Source organism: Anser brachyrhynchus (assembly GCF_964034855.1).
Source record: "Anser brachyrhynchus genome assembly, chromosome: 7".
NCBI classification, from domain to species: Eukaryota; Metazoa; Chordata; class Aves; order Anseriformes; family Anatidae; genus Anser; species Anser brachyrhynchus.
This window is the reverse complement of record NC_137701.1, coordinates 8268785-8283106: the sequence shown is the minus strand read 5'-3', so window position 1 is coordinate 8283106 and position 14322 is coordinate 8268785. Positions and strand designations below refer to the sequence as shown.

Here is a 14322-nt window from a genome sequence, read left to right as displayed (position 1 = left end):
AGGTTTCCTACCAAAAACGCCAGCCTTGAGAGCACAGCCAGCAACACATACTTACATGCAGCCACGACATGTTCCGATGATAGTTCTCCTCCGTGCCTGTGCTGCTCAGCACCTCTGGCTCAATGCTAGGTTCGCTTGCGCTCCAGGGGCTCCCTTCTTCAAAAGAAAAATACCCAAAGGTGGTTGTTTTTATTGCTCCCTGTGTGCTTAAAGCCTAGGGACAGCACTTGTAAGCCAGGCCAGCCTTGTGGAAACAGACCACAGTACACAGAATATGCCACACTGGAAAAACTGTGTTTGGACACCCCTCCCCAGTCCTGGTATCATGCTGGCTTGACAATTACAAGAACCATTCAGACTGACAGGCCAACTTGTCAGCAGCAAACACTGCTACCTCCCCACTTTTTTCTTTAATGGAAGGGGAGAAGGCAAACAAATAAATATCAGAAAGAAATTCTTTGCACCATTCAGATGCTGCAAATGGTTGGTGTAGTGATCTGCATTGACTGGGCTCTGTGTTTAAAAATACCAACAAAAATCCAACCAGAAGTGGCATCCAACTGGAAGTGCCGGTGGGCCACATAACTGCTAAGTGCCCATGGAAACTGCTAACGTTACGGGGATGAAAGGGGAAAAAAATCCTGATTCTAGCACACTAGTTCTAAAGAACTCAGGCAAGGGAGAGATTCTTGTGGGAACTGCACCAATCCCTCTGTTTCCTGCAGTTATTTCATTACCTATGGACCTCCTATAATACTAACAATACTGGGGATGAACTCTGGTTAATCCTTTCTATCTTCTTGTTAAGTGAACTTTCACTTGCCCATGACTACAGAACAGGCAATCCCATTCTCCACGTTTACCTAACAAACATCTTTTGGTCAACATAAAAATGACTATAAAGCTTGGGAAGTTACTTCTCCTCCAAAAGTACCCAAACCTTAGTTTCTGATTAACATCCCTAGCAGAGGGAGCCCCCTTAGTTCAGCTGGGACAGAGATTTCTTCTGATAGGATGCACATTTGGTTTCCATAACATAAATATATTGGGATCCATCTTTTGAAGACTAAGAAGGCATCTGTAAACTGTAAAAATATATGTATATGCCAATATGTAGAAATACAGTATGTAGCACGCACATGTTATGTTCTACATATAGTAACATATATATTACATGTCGTACGACATGCCTATGATACCATGTGCTATACAGAACGCGAAGCCCATGTGCGTACATATATATATCCTATCCGTTAATACAGACAATATCATATATGCATATGACCGCAGGTATTCATTGTATCGTCTGATTTAGGGGTGTGTGTATGTGCATATACACACATGCATGTGCTCCCCTAAAGCCAGCATGCATCCAGCTGGCAGACACCAGCATTCCAAGAGTTCATGCTCTAACACACAGCTCTAAATGGACAACCTGTGCGCGGAGCTGATGCTGCACCCAGGGCACCAGAGGCAGGATTTGAACCGTGTTCTTCCCAGGCCCTACTTCAGGCAGTCCATGAAGAGGACTCTAGTTTTTTTTCTAGCCTGTTGGGGTGGGGGTCTTGTCATTTCTAGCTCTGCTGCAATAACATCAAGAGTTTAGGTCCTGACTATTCGTCCCCTCCCTTTCCACCCACTCGTCTAAGTTACCTATATCAGTGACAGTGTCCCTGCTGTGGGACAGCTGCAGCTCCTCATTCTCAGACTCTGAGTCCTGCCGTGATAACTTGGTGCTCTTTAGGCTGCCGGCCCGGCGAATGCTGGAAAGGGAACCCCCCTTCTTCACCCGGAAACTGCGGGTTCCTTTAATCTGGAGCAAGCGGGAGCCTCCTATCCTGATCTTCCTGCTGGGAACTGTATTAAAAGAATAAAAGAGGACTTTTTTCCCCTTAATTTTTCCCCATTTAAAAAAAGAAATATATCCTGGCCCGCCCCTCCCACCCAACCCTCTGCTGCCAGCCTGTATTGCAGCATCTTTTCTTCTCCCAAGGAATGTGGGGCCAGAGGCTCCCTCCAAAGCCACCGCCAATGCAGCTCTGTCAATCAGGCAGTAAAGATGCTTTACGGAAATGTGTTCTGCACCTCTTTTCCTGGAGACCTGGTACCTCACCTCAGGCCTTGTCTGTATTTGGAATTAGCCCTTCTTCAACCACCAGCAAGTAGTCAGCTGCTCTAACAGAAACCCAAAAAGTGGACAAGGAAAAACTACGATTCACACCACTTTGAATCAATTCCTGCCAGGAAACAGAAACCACCCAATGGATGTAAATTGCAGTTTCCTTTGTCAGCTTCTGGGGTTTTTCATTAGTGCAGAATCACCTCTTGCTAGGGATAGATGGCTGAATCCCAGTCATGAACAAGGCACCATGGACAAACCTATTTTCTTGTAGGCCTGGGTTCTGTAAACCCCACTGAGCTCTGCAGTAGGATCAACTATTTATTCATACAGCACGTGTGACTGCAGAAGGGTAGTCTGCTTCGTGAGGCTGGCACACATGACTTCTTTGAAGTAAGATTTGCATAAATCCATTTCTTTGCATGTTACTCTTCATCATTAGAATGCTTTAGAGGAAACGGGAGCACGTAGATCCTCTCCTTCAGACAAATCAGCAGCTTTCAGGCATTAACAACATCCATTGACACTCTGCATTTTTGATGAGCACAGACATGAAATGGTTCAATGTTCAAAGCACCAACCGTTTGCACTTTCATTCTCCTCTTAGTTCAAAGGCAGTACATGGCAGCATGTCAGTCCAAATGTTGCAACACCCAGTCATTTCACTGCAGATCTAATCAGGCAAGGCCATGTGTGATTGATCACCTTTTGGCATCTTGTTGAGAATGAACAGGATACAGCTTTTTGGATATCATGGGTAAGATAGTATTTCAATAGAATTGCATTTTGGCTTCTGGATAAGTCAAACGCACCTTTACTCCTGGGAATGCCCCTAATTCCTCCTGGACCCAATTCCCACTCCACTTCCAGTGACTAACACCCTGGCTGAAGAAAGCTGGATGGGTTTTGAGAGATACTCCTCAGTCCTCATGAACCAGCTGGGCAAATCACTGCCAAGTGATCTGAGAAACTCCCTCCAAGTGGCCATGCTGAGTTCTTTAGCAATCACTACTGGTTGGATTCTGCTCAGATCAACCTCTATACAGCTGCTCAGTTCACCCGAAAGCCAAACTATTTTAGGTCTTGTAACTGTTATTTCACGAAGTTTGTAGAATCCCATGTTAGGACCTAAATAGTATGTATGATCCTCTGAGAGCCTGCATCTACCTAGCTTTAGTGTCTATATTTCAGACCTACCTGGAGCAGATTCTAGACAGTAAACCCGAAGCTTTTGGATAGCTGTTAAGCCACACCTGGGGTGAACAATGACAGCAAAGTTTTTAACACTCAGAAAGAAATGAAAGGAAACAGATTAGTACTCATCAAATAGGTTGAGATAAAGAGACCTGCCACTGCAGGCAAGAAAAATTTAGTTACAGTCACTCAGCAACATTTTCTTGTCTAGGAAAGAGTAAATTATGGAAGATGCCTCTGCATCTGTTGTGTTTGGCCCAGGTAGATCCCCTGATGAGTATGCTGTGGCCAGAGAAAATAATGTAATTATTGTAATTTTTACCTAAAACATTATCTTGCATTTACTTAGATTCCAAAACACTTCAAACTCATTTTTTCGGTACTACATATTTAGGAGTCAGCCTTCTTACTATAGTCACTTTGCCCATCTCTAAAATGTAGTAAATAAGCAGCTTTAGTAAAGGAATACTAAGTGACAGATTAGGAAGAAGGGATAATGGGATAAAAACAAACAAACAACTAAAACTGCAGGGAAAATGAGTTAAACAGAGTCAAGGATGCAGAAAGTTAATACTGTCTTTGCAAAAATAACTCAAGTCTGCATTATGCCTGCAGCACATTAACACGTGGAGGCACACCTCAGTCAGCACTGTCTCTAAGAACAGGACAGTTAAAATTTTCCAGCACCACATGCTTGTAGGCTTTCTTCCACTCAGGTGATGCCCCAGTGGATGGGACTGCTGCCTGAGAGGCTGAAAAGGGGTAGTCAATAGCTATCTTCAAAGAAAGAAAGAATGAACGAAGGAACTTTTCCTCATCTAAATAGCTGGAGACATCTTATCTCACTGATCTTGGACTATGAGACAGATCATAGGGCTGTTTGCTTCTCTGAGCTGCCAATATGCCGAGAGTACAAAACATTAGGTTGAGTGTGAATTTAATCCACTTGACCTTTCTTAAGTGGACACCTAGCTGTCTTCACAGAAGTAACCGTCCCATCTGACACACAAATTTGGAAGCAGTTTTACACCACATGAATTTTGGAAATGTTTCTAATACTTTCTCCAGTAATTGTGGCAGGGTCAAAGCTGAAGACAACACAGACTTTATCCAAAGCACTCTGAAGTCAATAAAAGCGCCTCTGAATCATCAATACACATTACAGTTCCTGGAGGATAACCAGCCACAGAATTCATTCTTTTCAAACAATCATAAAACATTTATCCTTTTTAAGCAATCATTAAAATTATCATTCAAACATCTGTACCTTCATACGGCTATTACAATACAAGATTTAAACAGTTCTAGAAAACATGTTAGAGGGAGAATCATGTACAGGTAACTAACTATCTGGCAGTTTAGCCTCTAATTGCAAATATGAACAATGACTGTATATTGTATTGCAACACTTGTACCATCAGATAGTATGTGAGTTTTGCATGAGATGGCTTAAAAATGGAAACAATCTGCTGTTCTCAGCAAACACAGTGAGCCTGAGGTTTGCTTGTACAGTATACAGTATGTTGGTAACATTAATCTGCTAGCCATCAAAAGCCACATAAGTGTGTGTTTGTCATGTGGTAGCAAAGAATTCAAGAGATCAAGTGATCACCCACTAATTCTGTGAGATGCCATGACTTCCAAACCAGTACAGATTTTCATAGAAAGATCCCAATCTTCTCTCCTATCTGTGGTTTTCCCAAAATAAATAATAAGAAAATGTAATCAGAATAAGAAACAAAAACACCTTTGATCTTTATTTTTAAAGTGAATCAAATAATGATGCTTCTAACAGCATTCCACTAAGTTATTTTCAAATAAGGGATCCTCCTTTTTAGAAAACTTGCAATGCTCTTATTTGGTTTCAGTCATAGCAGTGTTTTATAAAATTTCAGATCTTTGCTTCTCACATTTGTTATATTGAAACCTGAAGGCCAGAAGCGTCTCAGAAATGATTCAAAGCCACGTGACTCCATGGCCCCCTGCTTTTTAACACAGTCTATGCAAATGAAAACATAAAATCAAGCACCACTTCACAAGCCCCGAGAATACAAAAGCTTTGTTGTGCCAACAAACCTTTTTTCTCCTCGAAGCCAGCCTCAGATTTGAGGGTGTGGCTGCTGCTGTGCAGGGAATCCTTTGAATCTTCATTTTCATCCAGGACCCCAGCAAAGCTGATCTTTCTTTCATACCTGTGCCGGTCCATCTCAGGGTCCAGACGCAGTCTGCAGCTCTCCAGATCCTGTTGGCAGCATGTAGACCACACAGATGTGCAACCAGTATGAGCCACCATCTTTTTCACTACAACCATAGAAACTTCAGGAAGAATTGCTTCAGACAGGTATTTATTTCTGGATGGTCCAAAACAGTTATTTTGGTCAAAATTCTGCAGGCTTAAGAGGTTTCTTATTGGAATTTACAATATAAATTCCTACAGAATTTACCGGGAGCTACCTGGCTGGTGACAAAGTCTGTTACTCTAAGAGTTGATTTGAAAAAAAGAGAAGGGTTTTCTCAAACATATGTTCTAGACTGAGCTGTGATGAAATGGGTTAGCTGATATTAGCCAACTAATGGCAACTGGAGGTCCCAAACAGTTTGCAGTCAACTTTGCATCTCCATGGAAAATGATCATAAATGACTGACAGAAAAGCTAGCAGTTATTTATAATATGGGAAATATTTTGACTTTGCTTAACAACAAAAGCTGGGATATAAAAAAGCGGGTGCCTAAAGCAATGGTTTGTAGTATCTCTGGCACTGAAAACATCTATGTAAATGGTTTAAAATGTAGTGAACACAAACAACTTAGGATATGAAACAAAGGCTAAAGCAGATCACAGGCTTTTATCCTGAACAAATCTGCCCGAATTACAGCAGCTTCAGAAATTACCATGCATAAATTAAGCTGTAATAGTACTACAGGTATATTCCTAGGGCATAGGTAGAATTCCCCTCCCAAAAACGTTTGAACACATTATTCCTCCCTGCAGTTTGTCAACATGCACACATTACAAATTGCTGCCCCCACAAATTAACTGACAGAATAAAAGACATCCTCTCAGCACGGTTAGCCTGACAACTTTATCTATTTTCATCAGCTTCTTAAGCTATAATGTATGACTTTGTGCCACAGCAAATGACACGTTCTAGTTATTTGGCTCTACTGTGGGAGCAATGGGCTCCAAAAAAAAATATTCACCACTACCAGCCATTTGCAAAGGGAGTTTGTATCTACTTCACCAGCTTTATTAAAAGGCTCTGGATGAAACTTCAGTCAGGACTGCCTGTCTCGCTCAAAGGTATGGGTGCTTAAGACCTCAGACTGACAAGTCTGGATGGGCTGTGGGTAGTTAAACTGGTTCACCACAACTAGTTCAGTTAAGAATGCTTCAGTTCTCCAAGGCAGGTAAGTGTATTCATATTTACAGAACAGGGAAGGGTTCAGGTTTGACCCAGGAACAGCCTGCCTGCAAAAGCAATGGAAGTGAGAGTTGCTCTACTTGAATTCCAGCTTTATTGACTGTAACATTATGTACCTGATTCTCTCTGAAATGAAGCATCAGGCCATAAATACAGGGACTTCATTTTTTACCCTGGAGTGCTGTTGGCTTTTTTTTTTTTTTTTGTATAAAGTTAAAAGAACCCATCTATGGCCATTTTCTCTAATAGGCTCTTGAATAACATGACCTTAAGTTTTCTTCGGCCTATGCATCACAAAATAATTCCTCCTCCTTCTCTCCCATATATGAGTCTGAAAAGCTATTAATCAGTTGCATTTCTATCTAGTACAAAAGCACACATTTCTATTGACCCTCATTACCCAACATATTCTAAGTTTGAAGTCAGCTACTTTCCTGAGATGAATTCTAAATCCTGGTATTATCGTGCTTTTGGATGCTGTTATTTATTACGCGGTAAAAATATCAACAAAGTGTTTAGGAAGACTCATTCTGAATTTCTCCCCATTTTTTAGAATTACCCTTCTTGCATACCTGGAGGCTGAGTAACTTCATCATAGGCCAACTACTGTTTTAAAACCAATTTCAGACCCCGACTACAACAATGCCAAGTCATATCAACCTGTCAAGCATGCCTGTCATCAGAAAAATTTGATCTAAGTCATCCATTAACAGGAAACAGAACAGCATGGCTAAATCCTTTGTGCTCACTTAGAAAGTTAACTTCTCATTCTCTCTTTTAAAGAATTACTCTGATTTCCTGAAGAAATTAAGCTTAAAATATCATACTGCTTGTCTGCCATTCGATTCTCATCTCATTCTGTGCTTACCACCTCTGAAGCTGCTGGCCACTTTCAACACAACTTGACAGAAGACAGCTGAATGTCTGTGTACTTTGTGAAAGAACAGGCTGAAGGCAATGTGGAACCACAGTATTAGACATAAGAAAATCCACACAAGAACGAACTGCTGGAAATCATGGGGTTCTGCTATCCATGAAATCAGTTGTCATCTCATCAGTCATTTAGCTTATTATTCACGCCAGTATTTGCCTGTGCCTCTCTTAGTCTCATGGAGGTTTCTTTCATTCCTTGCCTCTGCCTCTGTTTCTTTCCTTTCTTCCCCCAGTCCCCATCAATTCTCTTGGTAAGACAACAGGAAAACTGCAACCAGGACAAAAGAAGTGCAACCTCTAAACTTCAGCAAATGCTCTGTAAACCATCCTCTTCCCCTTCTCCTAAGTGCCCAGCTCAGTTCCCTGTCAACTGACCCTCCTCATTAGCTATGTAGCACTTGAGCTGGCATTTGCTGCAGTCCATCTCCCACACCTCTCAGGCCCCCTCCACAGTTTCTCAGTCCATCTGCTGCCTTCTCTATTTTGAAGCTTTCATGGACTTCCAGTGCACACTCTGCTTCTCCAGTCTTATCTTAACCAACCCATGTGATGTGCCCTGCCCATCTTCTCACCAGACAAAGGCTCCTTTCTCCCTGCATCAGACATTTCCTTGAGTTACTACCCCATCAAACCTCTCCTCAGAAAGGCACAGAGCACAGTGACTTTGTGGGCATGTCTCCCTCTCCAATTTCCATTGCTCACTTACCACAAGAGGCTCAGTACGTGGCCTGGGCATGTACGGGAAGGTCTCTCGAAGGAAAGTGGTTATCTCCAGGAGAAGCTGGCAGGCTGCCATTTTCAGTGCAAAAGGGCAACAACATTTGGTAGGATTCACAGTGCCTAGGAAAAAAAATACTTCTACGGTGAGCAAGAAGATTATGCAAAATCTTGAACCAAGAGGTGACGGACATTTTCATGTATGGTGCACAATACAAGCTGCACTAAAAAAAGAGGAAAATCCAGACTTCTATCTATGCTACTATTCCTACACGAAAAGGCTCGTAGTCATACAAATATCGGTCCATGTATTTACCAGCACATGCTACAGTATCAGCATGCTATAGTGTTTTATCATATTTATTACAGTAAATAGTGATGAATCTACTAAACTAACATAATCTTACAGCATTTTATATAAACCTTCTCATTTAACTTTAGTACAGGTGAAGAAGTGGATACCCTTCTGTCCCTTTAGAGTTTTACGTTCAGACAAATCTGCAGTTCTGTAAGTATATAAAAATTTCTCAAAATATATGTGGAATTATGATGAGCCAGTAAAAACGTACTGTGCCTATTATTGGTTACTACCCTGAGAACTGGAAAAGACAGTCTTCTCTGAAATCAGGCTTCTTTATTTGTGCATAGAATCCAAGTGCCATTTAGAGATAATTAAGGAATAAACAATCAGAGAATGATTTGGGTTGGAAGGGACCTTAAAGATCAAACTACTTATTCAAGTTGTACATTTAAATGCTTAACCTAAAACAAAGGGAGAAGGGAACAGGCTGCCCAGGGGGGTTGTGGAGTCTCCTTCTCTGGGAACTTTCAAAACCTGCCTGGACGTGTTCCTGTGTGACATGATTTAGGTATTCCTGCTCCGGCAGGGGGATTGGACTAGATGATCTTTCACGGTCCCTTCCAATCCCTAATATTCTGTGCTTCTGTGAAAGGGATTATCCAAATACTTGAAGTTTTGCTTCAACTGTGTCTAGACAATCAGCTTCAAAAGTCCTATACTTTGTAAGCAATCCAAGTTTGAAAAGTTATGAAGCATTCTTTGATGCCTCATAAATTTGAGAAATACTATTTTGGATAATGAACAGTAAAAAAAAAAAAGTACATAAAAATTATTTGTGACAATAAATAACCACGCCCATTTTTAGTATTGCCTAATATTACCATTTACAGGCATTTCAAAGAAATCCGCAGCTTTGCTCGCTTTCCCTGATGTATGATCTAATCATTTTTTGCAAAGAAACAGTCCAAACCAGACAGATGAGAGGACACTGAAGGCATCAGATAAAAACAGATTAATTCTGTGAAGCTTGTTTATTCCTCTGTATGCGCTACCTGTAATGGAGATGGACTTCGTAGGGACTAAAATAGCCTGAACTGTTAAATACAGATGAGATGTACAAGGTAAAGGAATATCAAACCGAAAGTTTTACGCTCCTCAGTCCAATTTCTACAGTGCACAGCACAGGTTTAGGAAAAATCTCTGCCTTCAGCAAGAAAGCAAACTGTACATCTTTTACCTATACCCTGGCTTTCAGAGAAATACTTGAGATTTTATACAGCTTTCTAGACCACAACCTGCTCTCTGTTTCTGTGTCTTAGGCCGCTCTGTTAAAGCAGCTCCATGTCTCCTTACGAGTGACTGCTTTCAGTGGCTGAACATGCCTGCTATCAGTGGCTGAACAGGGACAAGAAAGCCTGTTCCATCTCTTAATTACGGAAATACAGTTGTTCACCTTTCAAAAGCCACTCATTGTGCAGGAGAGGGAAAACCTTATGTGCACTCTCCTGCTTTGGATACAACTCCTGAAGAACCAATAAAATATCTGGAACCCAGGCTCATGTTGCTGCTAGGGTTGACACACTACATACATAGTGGCACATATCTAAGTCTAAGCTTAGTGCTAATACCTTGTCTTGACATTATTTCCCACAAACGCCATTTCACTGCTCCTTCTATCCCAAAGCTGACCTTGATTCAGTAAGAACAAACTTACAGCCACAGAAAATGAAACCACAAGATACACAAACAGTGCTAGCACACTATATCCAATGGCGAACAACAGTACATGTATACAGTGGTACATTACGGCACAGACATATATACAATGGTGTCTGGAGAGGACAAAATGTTTGTTACCACCTTCACCTACGACAGTATCTGTTTTGACTTAACTTATTTTGATTCACAGACTGTGTTATAATTTGTATGCCTATCTAGACTTTCAGAATCAATGATTTATCACCCTCCTCCCACTCTCATGTACAGACACACACACACACAAATGTGTGTACTTTAGTCATCTTGTTACACAGGTTTTAATACTTTTTATATTGTGCTAAGATTCTGCTTGAGAATCAGGCAAATATAGTGAAGTCAAGATTTAAAAGCCTTTGGCAGAGTTGTGCCAATTTATATCAGGTGAGGAGATGACTCTTTTCTTCAATGCTAAGAAACAGAAAAGCAGCTAATCCTACAAAAATACTTTGGCAGAAATAACTGGAAAGAATGGGAGTCTGAACCACTTTGGACATTTGAGTGACAGCAAGACTCAAGAAATAAATTATTACCCTGCTTATAATTGCTTTTGCTACTATATAGGAATTACAACTCACTACCTGTTTTTGCCCCTCTTTTCCTTCAAAGTTTCCCAGTACTCCTATCCATCTGTCATGTTGTACATCCAGGCACAGAAAGAACAGGGAAAGAAGCTGAGGTGGAGGTGAGGGACTGGGAAATACAGCTGAGTGGCAAGAAGATGAAAAGAGAAGAAAAATTAAGTGCTCCTAAAGCAGAGGTTCTTACAAGCGGGGGTTCTTGTAGTAAAGGGAGTCTCCTTACTGTCATCTAAAAAGTCTTCTTCCTCATCCTCCTTTCTCAGGCGCCTCTTGGTCTCCTCATCATAAATGAGGCCCAGCAGGTTGGCAGGGCTCTCACTCTCAGCGTGGCACAGCTCATTGAGGCGGACACCAATTGCCTGCAGACAGGGAGGAAGAGAAAGTACAACGATGTGAGAATTTCAGCCCAACTCAGCGGTGGTCCTTGCAGGCTGTGAAGATGTTCCAGCCAGAAGAGAATGTCCCAGCTCCATTTCTGTTGTCTGCAAATGCAGTAAAATAAACAAAGAGATGATAAGAGAGTAATTGCTACCAAAAACATTATTTATTTCTCTGTTTTTTTCAACCAAAATTTGAAAACTGCCAGATTTCAGGAGATTTTTTGCAGATTGTGTCAAATAACAACAACAGAAATGACAAATATGTCAGTATTTTGTATGAATTTCTTCCACTTTTCTCTCTTCTCAATATATATGTGCCAGATTTTTGCCAAGCCTTTCCACCAAGAATGTACATCCTCTGTTTGAACAACCATCCTGTGGCTTAAGAATCCAGTAACAATCCACATTTCCTCCATAAAACAGTTGCACGCCCATGATAAAGCCTGCTTCCATTTACAAAGAAGAGATTTCCTGATCCACTTTCCAACAACAAGCTGACCATATGCCCATAAAAGCTGGGAAGGTGCATGGGTAATGGTGTAGAGGGGATTGACATGAGGAATACAGGCAGACTGAATTTCCACTGTTACATTCTCTAGAAGGGCATTGACTGTTTATTTGTGACTGTTTGTTAGCACCTTTATCAGCACGTAAACAGCCCTTGTGGTGCTGTCAGCAAAGCTACAGATAAGGGTGTGTTAGCAAGAAGTATGCTTTCCTGCTAAGACACTTCAGAGCTTTTGATTTTCTTTGCTGCACATAGCTAAAGAGAACACGGACAACTATGTAAAACTTTATCCTGTGATAATATCACTTTGTGAAGAAGGAAATGTGTTTAATTACAGAGTTTTAACCAACACTTGCCCTGTGGCCTTCTTGGCTTTGCATAGTTTCAGAGAAAGATATTAGAGAGTCTTTCTGAATCTTCTGGAAGTTGGAACTGATGGTCATGCTAGCACTATATAATTTTCCTGTCTCAGCTCAAGTGAAGCAGAAACAAATAAACAGTCACAAAGAAGGCAGCATTACAGCTTTTCTTCCCTGTTATTAAGTAGTTCCTGTGAAATCCAGCAACAATGAAGAGAGTAGACTGCTACACAAAGAGAAAAAGGTGGTATTATTGTGGTTTGCAAGCTGATGCCAATAGTTGTTATCTCAGTTATCTGTATATTGTTAAATAAACTCCACATCTCAATTTTTTCCCCTTCATGTTTCAGTCATTTAAGTAAGAAATGGTCTGCTTGTGTCTCCACAAAGCAGTAATCAATCTATCACATATTATTTACGCCGTGTTCTCCAACCTTACATTAAAGCAATCATAGATCTTTAACTACTGTTGGATTTCCTAGCAAATGGAGAATGGAGAACCTGCCCACCCCCCCTCCCCCTTTTTTTTGATCATGACACTCTGTAAAAATGACTGGTTTTGTGTAAAGAGGTGAGAATCAGTAAGCTCAATTCCAGCTAGACATATGTACCAGGTACCATGGAGGTCAAAGGAACTCCTCCCAGTATTTTTAATCGTGTGAAACGACTTGCAGTAAGCATCAGACCTTCAGCAGGTATGGGCTTCCAAAGAAACTGCAAGTGCACTGACAGGACCAGGCAGGGCAACTGCCTTGATCACATATTGCAAAAGACTGTGATCAAATAAAACATGAAGAAGCCAAGCTCAGTTCTTTAGATGACATGCAGTAGCTATGCAGAATTCCTTGCCAAAGAATGATGAGTGCTAACAGTTTTGTAAGGGTGCAAAGAGAGACTGGACAAGTACCTTGAAGAAATCCACTGAAGGTTACTAAATACACAGCACCACATCTAGTCCAAACAGCCCTGGTCTGTTTTTAAAGAGATGGAAGCTAGAAAAAGAGCAAGTATTATCATACACACTACTCTTACTCTTCCTTAAGCATTCATATACAGTAAGTGCTGGAGACAGGAGAGTGGGCTGAAAGGATCCTCATACTGAACACGGCAAGGACAAGGGAAGGGTCACTGCTACATGCAGTGACCAAAAATGTTCATTCTGATTACAAGAGCTTATCTTGGCAGGCTGTGAACTGCAATTTGGAAAGGACGCTCCTGAGTCCCCATTTTACTTAAACTGAAATCCTGCAGATGATCAAATTACCTTGACGTTTTGGTTTATGTTTAAATGTAAAGAGAAGAGAAACAAGCTCTTACATCTCCCCATTGGTAGAAGAGCTTAGCTGCATTCCACTGCAGCTTCTGGTTCCTTTTGTTGCCGACAATAGGAGAACGTCCACGGGACAAGCCTTTCTTGGTAATGTTCACGTGGTGGCCTTTCATCCACTCGGGCCAGTTGCCACGGTTGCAGCGATGAACAAAACGAGCGCACTCAAGGAACAGGGCTGCTCTTGCTACTACAGGAGCTTCCTGAAATATTTGTAAAAAAACACCTTAAATACAAATACATTTGGAAAAACAAATATTAGAGGATTTTGTGTTTTATTCAATTACTTCGCAGGCTTGCCATGCAGTCACACAGACTGAGTGATCTCTGCAAAATCTGAAAACAGGATCTCTGCCATGAATCTCACCTCAAGCTAATAAAATCAAGGCCCACAGTGACTGAGCAGTCATGCTTAGTTGGACCACCAAAGGGGCAAAAAGAGCCACATTATAAACAATCTTCCATTTCACCACCCTTGCTATAACACTTTCTTTCAGAAACCACATAGCTGCCACAAAGCAGAAGTGTTTATCTGACACTTCTACTGGAGTCAAGTTTTCTTTTCATCTTCTCTAGTAAACCTGCAAATACTGCAAGCACAATTAGTAGCATAGACACACAAATCCTAACATTTGTCCTGTTAAGTTTTGCTTGTGCAGCTTGGGAGTGGAAGCATGAATGCAGCCTTGCTAAACTAGGAAAAGTGCTGTTTTGCCCTCATAACAA

At 41.2% G+C, this 14322-nt stretch overlaps 1 protein-coding gene across 14 annotated transcripts in view; it reads right to left on the bottom strand.

Moving 5' to 3' along the window:
* The window catches only part of UNC80 (unc-80 homolog, NALCN channel complex subunit), a 128936-nt gene that overhangs the window by 63538 nt on the left and 51076 nt on the right, over window positions 1-14322 (bottom strand). For 8 of the 14 annotated variants that reach the window (XM_080598924.1, XM_080598935.1, XM_080598930.1 and 5 more), the window contains exons 23-28: window positions 13587-13799; window positions 11210-11381; window positions 8375-8508; window positions 5390-5555; window positions 1654-1857; window positions 56-156 (exon numbers count right to left, since the gene is read on the bottom strand). In XM_080598924.1, the coding sequence (XP_080455050.1) occupies window positions 56-156; window positions 1654-1857; window positions 5390-5555; window positions 8375-8508; window positions 11210-11381; window positions 13587-13799 (990 nt within the window). The remainder of the gene's footprint in view (window positions 1-55; window positions 157-1653; window positions 1858-5389; window positions 5556-8374; window positions 8509-11209; window positions 11382-13586; window positions 13800-14322) is intronic. The other 6 variants (XM_080598934.1, XM_080598926.1, XM_080598937.1 and 3 more) reach the window with 3 other exon arrangements.